Source organism: Anser brachyrhynchus (genome assembly GCF_964034855.1).
Source record: "Anser brachyrhynchus genome assembly, chromosome: 1".
NCBI classification, from domain to species: domain Eukaryota; kingdom Metazoa; phylum Chordata; class Aves; order Anseriformes; family Anatidae; genus Anser; species Anser brachyrhynchus.
In genome coordinates, this window is record NC_137694.1 from 103,484,838 (window position 1) to 103,497,546 (window position 12,709).

The 12,709-nt window shown below is 44.6% G+C and overlaps 1 protein-coding gene across 5 annotated transcripts in view; it reads left to right on the plus strand.

Annotated features, from left to right (window-relative positions):
• The first annotated feature begins 414 nt into the window (after positions 1-414).
• The window catches only part of FAM131B (family with sequence similarity 131 member B), a 36,895-nt gene continuing 24,600 nt past the window's right edge, over positions 415-12,709 (plus strand). For all 5 annotated transcript variants that reach the window (XR_013948911.1, XR_013948912.1, XR_013948913.1 and 2 more), the window contains exon 1: positions 415-915. Coding sequence is in view for 2 of the 5 variants with exons in the window: in XM_080586313.1 (XP_080442439.1) it covers positions 888-915 (28 nt within the window). In the remaining 3 variants the exon portion in view is untranslated. The remainder of the gene's footprint in view (positions 916-12,709) is intronic.

The window sequence follows — 12,709 nt, forward strand, 5'->3', positions numbered from 1 at the left end:
ACCGTTTCGCAGAGGGCTGGGAAGCGGGTACCGCTGCTGCGCATCCGCGCCTGCACATCCAGAGCCCTCCAGGGAGCCGCGAGCGAACCAGGCCCATCCCCGAGGGCCCGGCCGCCGCCGCCGGCCGCCAGGGGGGCATCCTTTAATTGAATCAAACCTGCAAGTGTAGTTACCGGGAAACCACGGCGAACCGCCGAGGGCCCGTCCTGCCGCCTCCATCCACCCCCCCGGCATCTCCGCGCCCCTCGCTTCTTCTTCCGGGGACGCTGCCGCTCCCCTCTCCCCCCCCCCCCCGACCGCCGCTCACCTGCGCCGGACGCTGCCCTGGCAGCCAGGAGGGGCCCCGCGCCGCCCGCCCCTGTGCGGCCAGGCCCCGGCCCCGCCCCGCCCCGCTCCGCCCCGCCGGCCCGGTGCCGCTCTCCGCGGGGTGGACGCGCGGCCGCCCCCCGGCCCGGCTCGGCCCGGCCCGGCCCGGCCCGGCTCGGCTCGGCTCGGCCCGGCCCTGCCTCCACGGTCCGGCAGCCAATCGGTGCGGCGCTGCCGGGCCGGGGCTGTTTACCCAATCCGTCGGGGAGCCGCCGGGGGGAGCGGGCGGAGGGGCGGCACGGCGGAGGCAGGCACGCGGCGGAGGCAGGGGCGCAGCCGCGGCGAGGGATCGGCACGGGGAGCGGAGCCGGGGCAGATGACAGCCTGGCCGGCGGAGTCCCCCCCAGCCTGCGTCTCCCCGGCGGGGCCAGCCCGCGCTCGCACCTGACCATGACCCCGCGCCGGTCCCGGCTGGGCCGCCCCGGCGTTTGCCGCTGAAGGGACCGGCTCCTCTCCGACCTCCCCCGCTGCCTTCCTCCTCCGCCTCCTGGCTGCCGAGGCTGCCGCCTCTTCCCGGAGTGATGGGCTGCATCGGATCCCGCACCGTGGGTGAGGAAGGCGTTGGCGGGGACGGCGCTAGAGGATGCTCGGGCGGTCGCAGCCTCCCCCCCCCCCCCAATCCCCCCCCGTTATAACCGAGCGACGGTGGGACGCGGGTCGCCCTTCGCAGCTCCCATCCTTGCCGCCGAGGGCCCGCTCAACGCCATTAGCTGCGCACGACGGCCCCCCGCTTCCCCCTAGCCCCCGAGGGGCGAGAGGCGCCGCCGGCCGCTGGCCTAGGTGCTGGGAGCGGGGTGAGCCCGGGGCTGGGGGGGCGGCGGGGGGCATCTCCCCGGTCACCCCCGGAGGAAGGTCGCGGAGCGTCTGGGGTCGGTGCGGTGCCCCCCGGGGGGCGGTGGGGGAACGCGGGGCGTGCCTCCCGACGCGGGATCGGGCTGCCGGCGGCTGCCTCCCTTGCACGGCAGCGGTTTCTTGTTATCCGAGTGTACGTAACACTGCATGATCTGCACGTCTTCTCTCCCCCCCCCCTTCCCCCTACGGAGACTTCAGCGGAGAACAGCAAACAAAACGGAATCCCTCCCTTCCTCCTTGCAGAGCCATGGCGAGGGGACACAGTGGGAGGAATAGCGTATTTCCACCCAGCCACGCTTATTTTTCAGGAGAGAATCCCAAGCCCTTAGGCTATGTAAACCTAGCTCTCTCTTCCTACACACATGTGAATACCAAAAAAAATCCATGGATCTCTAAATGCAGATCTCTATAGATAAAAGCAGTGTCCAGTGGCACACTTTCCTCTCCACAGGAAAATTTCTTTCTGTGCAAACCACATCTAAAGACATCAGATGCATAGAGACATGCCATTCAAGTCAACAAAACAGTCTCGGAGACAAAAACAGCTCATTTGATGGAAGACCTCAAGCCTTTCCATGAAGCACACGGGCACTGTGACATAAGTGGGAAAATGAAACCTTTGAGAGCAAGCAAATTGAACCAGATCCCCAAAATAAATCTGAGGGACTCTGTCAAAGCCTGGTGCTGTGACACTTGGATCAGTAGGAAAGCCTTTTGTGAGCACTTCAAGGGGGGCCATATACTCCCGTAGAAGCAAACTTTAAACTAGAAACTACAGTTTCTACCTTGGGATTTAATTCCCATATCTAGCGTATGTTTCTTGCCAGTTGGATGTCCTCATGACATGAAGAAATCTTTTATGTTTTCTGTAATGTTCACATGGCAAAGTTCACTGTTAAGATTTTTCAAAATCACCTGGGTCTGTATGCTGTAATGTGTCAAAACGTACTGCTTCCCTTTCCTGCCTTTCCTATATCCTCTACCTGTACACACTGCCAAGGGTATTATTATCCTCTTAGCCAACAAATAATCTATACCACTTTTAACAGTGCATGTTGTACAGGTAGCTTTAATTCTTGGTCCCTCTCCCCACAACGTTCTTCAAATAAATAATTAACACATCTGGTAGCATCCACTCAACTTCAGAATGACACGCAGCTTTCATACTTAACCGTGAAGGTATTTGTTCCTGTGTGTGCCAGCATTTTTACGATCTCTGACCTGGTATCTGTTACAAAAAGGCAGTATAACTAACCTATTTCAAGTATCATTCATATATATACACATTCATATATATCTTGTTAGAGTCCTAGAGGTTGGACTGGATGCAGGTTGGATCTTTGGATTTTACTTGGACTCCCCCACCTAGGCAGATTTGTTCAAAACAATTCTTATTTGACAGACTAGATTTTTCACTCCAGGCTTCTTGGAGTTATTGAGTAGATGCTTCAGACCTGTTTTAGGAAAACAGTGTTTTTATGTGCCAAGTCTGAACTCTAGGATATAGTTGGAAACTAATGCCCTAGCATGAGTAGAACTTTGTTTTTGTTGTATGGTGTAACTGGTTAGATTTTTGCAGAACTAGTTTAATATACAGGCTCTGTATTGCCTTTCCAAGACCATGGAGATCCCAGAGGCAGGAGAAGGATGGTACACTTTTGTTGGCTATACCTTGGAATTTGCATGTAGCATATTTAGAATTCAGAATTAGTGCTAGAAAGCTCATAATCAGTCACATTTAGTTTATTCACCACAAGGGGAACAATGAAGGATTGTGCCCTGAGCTTGCTCTGGACCTTCTTCCATTCCAGTTTTAAGCAAACCACATGATTTCTCCATCTCCTGCAGGGACTTATTATTATGATCTAGCTAGATGTCATAGTTTGCACATTTAGCGATGTGCAACTTCACATTTTCTTTCCTAAATATGAGTTTTCCTGTTATTTCTTCCTGGGAAAAGTAATTGAGAGGTTCATAACAGAGCAGTTCCATACGTATAAGACTGAAGTGGAAGTCGTATAACATCTTTCAGTCTTATAGGGGACACCAGAAATCACAATGGTGATGATCAGATTTGGATTCCCTAAAGTATGAGAAAAGTTGAAAAGTGATCTTAAAGGCTAAGTGGATACCCATTCACCTTCTCCACAGGTGCAGCCACTCACACACCAATGTCATACATGTGCTTTCTGTTACATGGCATTATATCAATTACACAACAATCCAGAGCCCTTTTAAGCATCACAGTTGACTTCTGCCTCTGATATATGCCTCTGATATTCTGCTTCTGATTCTGCCTAGAGGTCAGGTCTGTATATTGGTGATAATTACTCACTCCAACATAGTTCCCAGAGAGCTGCCTAGTGACTCTCATGATAGCCGGGACTTAATTTCGGTATATGTAAAAAAAGCTTTTCACTGAGGTTGCTGGACAGTTAAAGTTGCAAAATCCAGCTGGAAACTTGTAGATATTTGAGTTCCAACTACATGCAAAGATCAGCTTGATTATTTTTAGTAACTGAATCAGATAAATGTAGGATATTTCAGACCTGAATGTCTGAATGTATTCCAATTCAATTCTGAATGCATTGCAAGTGTACCTTTGACCATAGTTTAGACATAAAAAAATTGATTGTTCTGACTAGGGTGACAAGATCTCTCTTATTTCCTTGAATAGATTTAAATGAATGGAAAGCTCAAGCCTATTATGCTCAAGAATACTCTCTGTTTTGCCCAGTGGTGTTTCTAATTTCTCTGATGTCTTTGTGCAAAAGCCTGCAACAAACATGTTTTGTGAAGTGATGTGAAATGGTGGAAAACTATTTCAAAAAATCAAAAACTAATAGTGCTTTTGGAGCGTGTGTGTGGGGAGAAAATAGAGATGCTCACACTGGATATCAGAAAAACTCCTTGACCATGAAGAGTGTCAAGCATTGGAACAGGTTTCCCAGATAGGTTGTGCAGTGTTCATTCTTTGAGGTTTTCAAGACCAGATTGGGTAAAGCTCTGAGTAACCTGGCCTAACCTCATAGCTGACTCTGCTTTAAGCAGGAGTTTGGACCTCAAGAGATGCCTTCTCATTGGAATTATCCCATGATCCTATGTTTAAGACCTAAAGCCTGGAGTGGGTGACTTTCTCAATCAGATTTGATCCAGTGCTTCAGTCACGTGCTGTCAGAGGACTGCAAGCTTCTACCTATTGTTAATACATTCCTACTATACTTTTCCCACCCATCACTGCTTTCCTTTAGCTGCTTAGAATACTATGTGACACAGACTCCCTCACCTCACTATAATAAGCCCAGCTGTCGGCTGAAGTCCTCTCAATGTTTGCTTAGTGTGGCGTTGTGCAAAAAAGCACCTCAAGTGTTAGCTGGTTTAGGCTCATGCACAGAGCATCAATCACTGTGTAGACCATGCAGATTGGAAAAGCTAGTGCTCTTAATTTGTCAGTCTCTGGGTCAAATCTGACCTGCAAAATCTAGCTAGCTAGTTTGCTGCACTTCCCTCTGTATGGAATGATCAGTAAACTGTCAGAGGGAGAAGCAATGCAGGTGCTAGTAAGGTTGAAGAAGCCTACATTTTCAACATCGCTTTCTCACTGGCTGTGCTACACAAAGTGCAAACGAGTGGCTCATAGCATCTGCGGTAGGAGAAATGGAGCCAAAGACCACACACTTCCAATCCATCTACTTTAGATTCAGCAGAGTGGGAGCATGATAAGAGACTGACAAGAGTGGGGGTAAGCAGCTGGGGGAATTAGTGAACACCCCCTTCATTTTCCTCCTCGTTCATCCCCCAACAGATCTGAAGTTTGTGTGGAGTGAGATCTGGTGTGGCAAGTGTAGTGTATACAGTACATATCAAGGACAGCCAGTGTCTGATTCCTTCCTCCTTCCCCTTCAACATACAAGTAATCCAGTGAAAAGAAATAAAGAGAGCGAAAAGTCTAGGAGAGCAAAAGGTGATGCAGAAGGAAACTGAGTCATGACATCAGGGCAAAATGTATTTGATTACTTGCATGCAAACAGGTGTAAGGAGCACAGGGCTCTGTGTAGAAACCTCTATTTCATGGGCAATGTGGTAAAAAGGGTGGGAATACATGAAGAAGGGCATCTGGGTATCTTGTTATCATAGCCAGGGGAGAAAAAAACAGAAAAGGGGACAAAGAAACGCCTTTCCTACCAGATCAGACTGCTTCGTGCTTGGTCTCACTTCATTACTCCTACTTCTTCTCAGTCTAACCTTTCTTCTTTTGAGCAATTCTCAACTTGATCACTTTAAAAAGTCAATCAAAGAGCTCTGTGATAAGAGCTGATTTCTGCCAATAAGGATCTGAACAGAGACTCTGCCCCTGACCTAGCAGCCAGTTGTCATGACGTGTCTACAAACGATCATCTCTGAGACCTCTATCTCTCTTGTCAGGTTTAAGTTAGTGGTTTCAAAGTTGTTGGGTAAGAGCTAACAAAGAGGCCAGTTGCATAAGACTAGTTTTCTAAGAAAAGCATTTTAAAGAAGAAGTGTAAATTATATTTATCAGCAACAGTCATTAGTATAGGTAAACTGTATTCAGCATGTTGCTGATTGTCCTAAAACTTTTTTTTTTTTTTTTTTTTTTTTTTCCTGTGGACAGTACTACTGATGTGATCTTGAGGAATAGAACTGAAGGAAAACATACTGAGTCTGCCAACTCTTAGAGGCAGTAAGTTGGGAGAATCATGAGAGAAATTGCAAAGGAGCTGATGGGAAAATTGAAGTAACGAATTGTCTTGGGAGAGCTGGGAGTCAGTGACTTCTATAGACTGATGTGTATTGAAACAGAAAAAGTGATCTGATCAATGCATATTTTTTGCCTGTTTTCTTGGGGGGAAGTAGGAGAAAAATAGTTTTCAGCTCATTTAATAAGTATATATTTTTCAACAACAAACAGCAATGATGTCAGACTGATACTTAAAATAGCTAGTTCTAGATAACTTGCACTCAAGAGTTCTTAAGGAGTTGGATAAGAAGTCAGAACTGTAGTTTTTTTTTTTTTCTTTTTTTCTCCAGTAGATACTTATTTTGTCAATCTGATACAATTCCCAATAAAATATTAGAAGGACAACATGACAGACAGACAAGAATGGCTTTATTCGAAACAGATCCCATCAAGCTGACTTTATATCATGACTTCTATGAGACTCCCTGCAGTCAAATACTCCAATGATAGAAGTAACTTCACCTATGATCACAGTAATAAATCTAAAATACTAGATTGGTAAAAGATAAAACAAAGATCAGTTAGCAACCAACTTAGTACCACATGATTCTTTTACTAATATTACATAAATGTGTTACATATGGTGCATCAAAATAGCAACAAAGAATCAGTTTTGAAAAAGTTGTGTTTCTTATGTGATTCTACGTTTCTCAATATAGTTGTCAGTACCCTGTGATTTAACACAGAAATCTAAAATATTGATAAACTTCACAGAATCTAAAAAGATTGGATGAATTGCCAAAAATAAAAATACAAATGAAAAGGATAAATTACTGATATGGAACAGTTTAGTTCATTTGTATTATCTTGACTAACAGTGTGCATTTGTCTGACTAAATATGAGTTCATACATCTATTGACAGAGCGTGAATAATACGTACAGAACCAGAGCTCTATGTTAGAAAGCAGTCACACTGAAAAAAGATTAGAGATGTCTGAACAGATAATCAGTAGATCAACAGCTTCTACTGTGATGCTGCAGCCAAAGAAGCTAATGTGGTTCTTTGATCTATGAAGAGCTGAATATTGAACAGAAGAGAGAAAGTTATATTTTCTCTGTATTTGGCATTTTTGAAAAAAAAATCTAATTTTATTATTCTTACTTTGAGAAGTGCTGCAAAACTAAAGAATCGTCAGAAAATAAATATGTGAACCATGAATAAAAACTTAGGGGGGTAACTTGATGACAGTTTTTAAGTGTGTGAATGAAGAATAAGCATCAGAACAATCTGAGTCTTCAACCTAGCAGAGAACGTTTAAGATGCAATGGAAAGATAGTGGACACATCTGGACTGGAACTAAAGCAAAAAATCAAATGGTAAAAATACTTAACTATTGGAATAATTTACCAAGAATTGTGCTGAGTTCTCAGTCACCTAAACACATAAAAATGAAGATTGTTCTAAAAATTTTTTACTGTATTTCAAGTGCAGAAATGGAAAATATAATTAACAAAGGGAATACGTTTAGCCTCATTTAATTTAAGGAGGTCAGATTAGATACAGGGATGTTTCTTTGTGAGTTTAAGCTACAAGTTCTCAAATCCATGAGTGTGCTAGACTTATGAAAGGACACATAGTTTCTTTATCCTGGGAAGATGAGTTCCTAGCTGCAGAGGCTGATCAGACATATTTTATGGGGAAAGCTGCAGTGCAAAAACTCTTAGCTGAAGCGGAGAAAATAATTTGGTGATCCAAATGGCTAGCATATGGATTAATGTTCCAGACCTAAATAGGGAAAAATAGTTTTAGGGATTACACTACTAGCCACTTACTGTCACTGGTCAGGTTGTTGACAGGAAACAGTGAAAGCTACAGGAAGATCAAAGAGGCTGTCAAAGCAGTAAACTTAGCAGTAACATGGACTTCAGTTAACCCTACGTGTAACCTGGTAAGAAATCTGAATGCAATGCAAAAATTAAATATTTGCTCTAGAAGCCAGTCAAAGAGCCTGTAAAAGTCAAGTAACTTGCCTTGTGCAATGATCAGGATTTAGTGCATAATGTTATTACTAAAGAGGCTTTAGGTGACTCAGAGAGATTAAGACCATAACAAAAAACAAGCAAACAAATTAAAAAAAATAAATCAAATAATACATATTTGCGTCTGGTTGTTGTGGTGGAATTTATGGAGGTTTATCCTCTGGAATCTTTCCATGCTGAGGATACCTCAGGAGATCAACTTCAAATTGAAGCCTTGGTGAATATGGTTGTAAAGTAGGTAGACAAAAGAATAACAAGTCTTGGAGGAATTTGACTCTGAAAAAAGTGAAGTACTGATTGTGGTATATAACGTCTTATAATTACTTTAGTACAAGAAGATTGGAAGTTAGGTGATGTGATGCCTGTTTTTAAACAGATTTTGAGATGTGGGACACTATAGGCTAGTCAACAAGATATGCATGCCAGGCAAGCTAATAAATGTTGCTCTAAACAACAGTACTAGTGCATGCATGGACAAGTAAGATATACTAAGGAAGAACTAATGCTACTGTTGTTGAGGCAAAACATGCCTTGTATGTCTTAGAAAGCCTCAACAAGCAATACATGTCTTAGAAAGCGTAAACAAAGGAGATCCAGTGGCTATAGTCTACTTGAATTTCCAAAGCGCATTTGTAAGGGCTGTTAAAGACAGCCTTTCTGCTGTTGGATCAAAGGAAAGTTCCTAAAATTATTAAGTAGCTGGGTAAAAATAGTAAAAAAAAAAAAAGAGAGAGATTAGCAAGAAATGGCCAGTTTTCACAGGGATCTTTTTCAGATGTGCATATCCATGAATGGTGTGAAAAAGGGGGCAAATAATGAGATAACAAAGTACCATAAAGACGGTAAATTATTTGGGGAAGCAATCAAAGCTGAGTGCAGAGATTTACAAAAGGATGTCACAATATTGAATGATTAGGGGTTAAAATTATGGGTGAAATTTGTTGTAGATGAATGTAAACTGATGCACAATAAAACAATTCTAGTGTTACATTAGCAATGTTGAAGGTTCTGAGTTGACTATTTCCAATCCAAAAAGAGATCTTTAAGTTATAACAGATAACTTCATTCTTAGTAGCAATGACAATGACAATCAAATGTTAATAATTAGGAAAAAAAATAGAGAATAAAATGACAAACAGCATTATACTACTATGTGTAAATCCATGCTGTGCTCATATTTTGAATACCATGTGTTGTTTTTGATTGTTCAGTCCTGTTTCAGAAAGGATGTATTTGAACTGGAAAAGATTCAGAAAAAGGCAGCAAAGACAATCAAGGTATGGTGTGGCTTATGTTTAGGGAGCCATATAAATAGATAGGGATTTCTCAAGCCTGGAAAAGAGATGATTAGGGCAAGTTACGACAGGTGTCTATAAAATCATGAATTTTCTCTAAAATATGAATAAAATGGAGAAAAAAACAGAGAAGAATATTTTATTATTCTTTTTAAAGACAGATACTAGACATCAAATGTAACCAAAGTGGCAAGTTTCAAACAACTAAGAGCTAGCATTTTTCACAAAATGTATACTTAAACTGAAGAACTCTTGGCATAGGGTGCTATGGGTACAAAAAGATTTATTTGGTTTAGAAAGTGAACAGATTAATAGAAGAAAACTCCTTTAAAGGTGACTAAACACTGAGACAAAATCTCTGTTTCAGGAACTACTGGAGGTATAAATTGCTTGGAAATTAGGAGAAGTATTCTAGGAAAATATCACTACTGTTTCCCCTTTTCTTGTATTATTTCTTATATATCCACTCCCATCTGAGGGACAAGGTGATTGATACTCGTACCAAACAATTACTAAATGCTTAATTGCACCCCCTACCCCCCCATCAAAATAAATAAAAAAAAAAAAAGACAGTCCAGGAAAGAAACCAGGAGGAATAAAAAGACAATTGTTGGTGGCAAATAAAAAAAAAAAGAGAAATAAAAAAGAACAGAGTAAAGACTAACAGACTAAAAACAGAAAAATATAGAACCAGAGAGGAGCAATGAGTAGAGCTCTTCTGTACTTCCATGGTATACAGGGACTAGTGGATGCTTCCTAGTGATGCCCTGCCCAGAAAAAGGGAATAGAAATAGGACTCCTAGTTGTTGGGATCCTGGGTTTTCCTCCTCCTGCAGCTGCAGGTAGCCAGCTTGATGAGAAACAGAGGAAAGTTGATTAAGAAGGATCAGAATTTATTATGGCTTGGGATGGGAGCCGTACAACAAATTTGTTAAGAAGAGTATCCAGAATCTAAACAACAAGTTCTGGAGGAATCCAAAGACATGCCTGATATACACTGGTGCCAGTCTGTCTCTCGTTGCAGAAGAGACAGGAGGCGGGGGATCCTGTGAATAAACTTATGTGCTTGATGGAAGGTGTTCCATCTGATGTTCCAAGTGGGCCATAGAATTAGACAGACTAGAAACTAGCTACTGGGGTTTCTCACCCTCTCCTGACAAGGAGTTGTCCTATAACCATATATCTGGATGGGATGTGACAGTAAGGAAGTGGAACAGTTGATGCATGAATGCATAGAAGTCTTCTCAAGGGAGGTCATCTGGTTTTCAAAGCTTACCAGAATGGTGTGTGGGCTGGATGGGGAGTCACGGGCCAAGGCCTCAGAAGGAGCTCAATGGAGGTAGGTGTTGGAGGGGGCTACCCTCCTGTGGGACTTGCCTGAGGTAGGAGATGGTGATATAATCTGGGTGTTTGACACTGCATACCAGGCAAACAGTGTGGGGTTCACCCAGTCTCACTGACCATAGACCCAGTGCTCCCCCGTTTTGCTGATGCTGCAGGAGCCATGCTTCTATGCAGTGAGGAGGTTTCTGCCTGCACGTGGAGGTGGGTTTTATGAAGCAGGGGCTCAACAAAGACATTCCTCCTTGTTGGTCATCATGAGGGACTTGATTGCACCAGAGAGCTTCTGGGTTCTGGGGAGGGCCTTGTAAAAGTCAAGAAGGTCTTGCAAGAGGCCTCTTGTATCAGTGGTGTAGAATGACAGACATCTCAGTTATATACCAGCAAGTTCTGTAGACAGAACTATGGTCCCTAGGTTACAGGGAAGCACTCTGCTGCCTGGCTCCCCTTCCCTCCTTGAACAGGGCCTTCACTGATGAAGATGAGGTTGTTGTCTGCCATGGCAAGGGTCAGCTGCATCTTCTTCCTAGAGCAGTTAGTCTTCAGCAGTTAGCAAAGGTAGCGGCTTGTTCCCCCACTGGCCAAGGATACTAGATTCAGTGCTAACTGGAGTGACTGAAGATGCAAAGATGGGGGAACCATTCCAAGATCCTGTAGATGGGGCTGTCACAGAGGAATGACAGCAATGGCCTTGTTCACCTCAGCCAGCTGTGGCCAGCTCTGCCTCTTGGCTGTCTTTGAGGGTCTAGCTGTGACCTGAAGTGGCCTCCTCTGGAAGCGATCTGTCTCCTCTTAAGGGATGGGAATGTCAGGCCCACAGAGATGCTTTCCATATGCTTTTCCAGGCATTAAAGCACACAGGAAGGTGGCATGAAAGGAAATGATTTTTCCTTGTAAACAACTCTCTTCCTCCCTGTGTGGGATTCCCCACAGCTAGGGTGGGTATCTGCTTATGTTGTGACCACTTCCATTTCTCACTGGCCAGTAATCCATTTCTGGGCCAGAAAGCAGCCAATGCAGAAGTGTCCCAGGCTCTGCAGGGAAAGCCCTAAATGTCCTGGAGGAGCTGTGGACGTACAAGAAGATTTCTGATGTTAAATGATAAAAGATTCTGCAGCTCTCCATCATGCCATTTACAGCCACCAGCATCTGGGTGGATCACTGGCAGAGGGAGATATCCTTTGCAGGAAAGGGCTGATGAGAAACACCAGCTTCTTCAGGGCAAAGAATAGGAGGGTGAGGAGAGCAGCATTGGGAGGAGGGGAGAGACAAAGTTAAGATCACCTCTACACCCAGGATTTACAGAAGTTTGAGGAGGAAGGAGAACCTCCAACTGAAGTCCTTTGCCTGTTGCCTCCCACAGAGTGGCTTCTGTTGGCAGAAAGAAAATCTGCTATGCTTTGTTGGCCACTGTCATGGCATGACTGCCTCTAGCAACTCCCACGCTTTGTTTTGGCAGGAGAGAGTGGTGAGAGGGAGGCAGCAGTCTTTATGCCTCCTGTCTGTAGAAGGAAGTGGTTCTGACCAATACAGCTGTTCCAAAATGAGGTGGTTGATGAGGACTGTGGCTAAGCGTGTGGTGGCTGTGGTGGAGAAGGATGTAGCCACCTGGCTGTATACTTTGGAGTTTCAAAGCTGAGCAGGGACAGGTAGGGAGAAAGGAGCCTGAAACTGTTAGGTGGCAGCTGCCTCTGTGTGCTGGTGTTTTGAGCAAACTCTTGTTCTGCTTCTTCCTCTAACTTGTCTTGCTGTCTGGAGAATAATAGTGGGCCTGAAGATGCAGCAGTGGAGTCACATCTTGGGCCTGTTGACATCACCTTGGCAGAGGTGCTGGCTACCCCACAGGCTGAGGGGAAAAAGAAGGTCTGGGAGAAGTCCCTGGATCAACAACCACCCTTTCTCAGTCTGTTCTATCTTCTCCACGCAGGCAGGGCAATGGGGTTGGGTATCTGGGTGTTTGTAATAATATTTGGGAGAGGGTCCAGAAAGGTGCAGAAAGGCTGGAAGTTGGGAAGAGAGGAGTGGACTATGCAAGGGGAAAAGGCCTGGGCTCCACAGGTACTGCTGGAGGGCAGGGCATGGATCAGAGCTGTCCTGGAGACAGGCAGAGGCAGA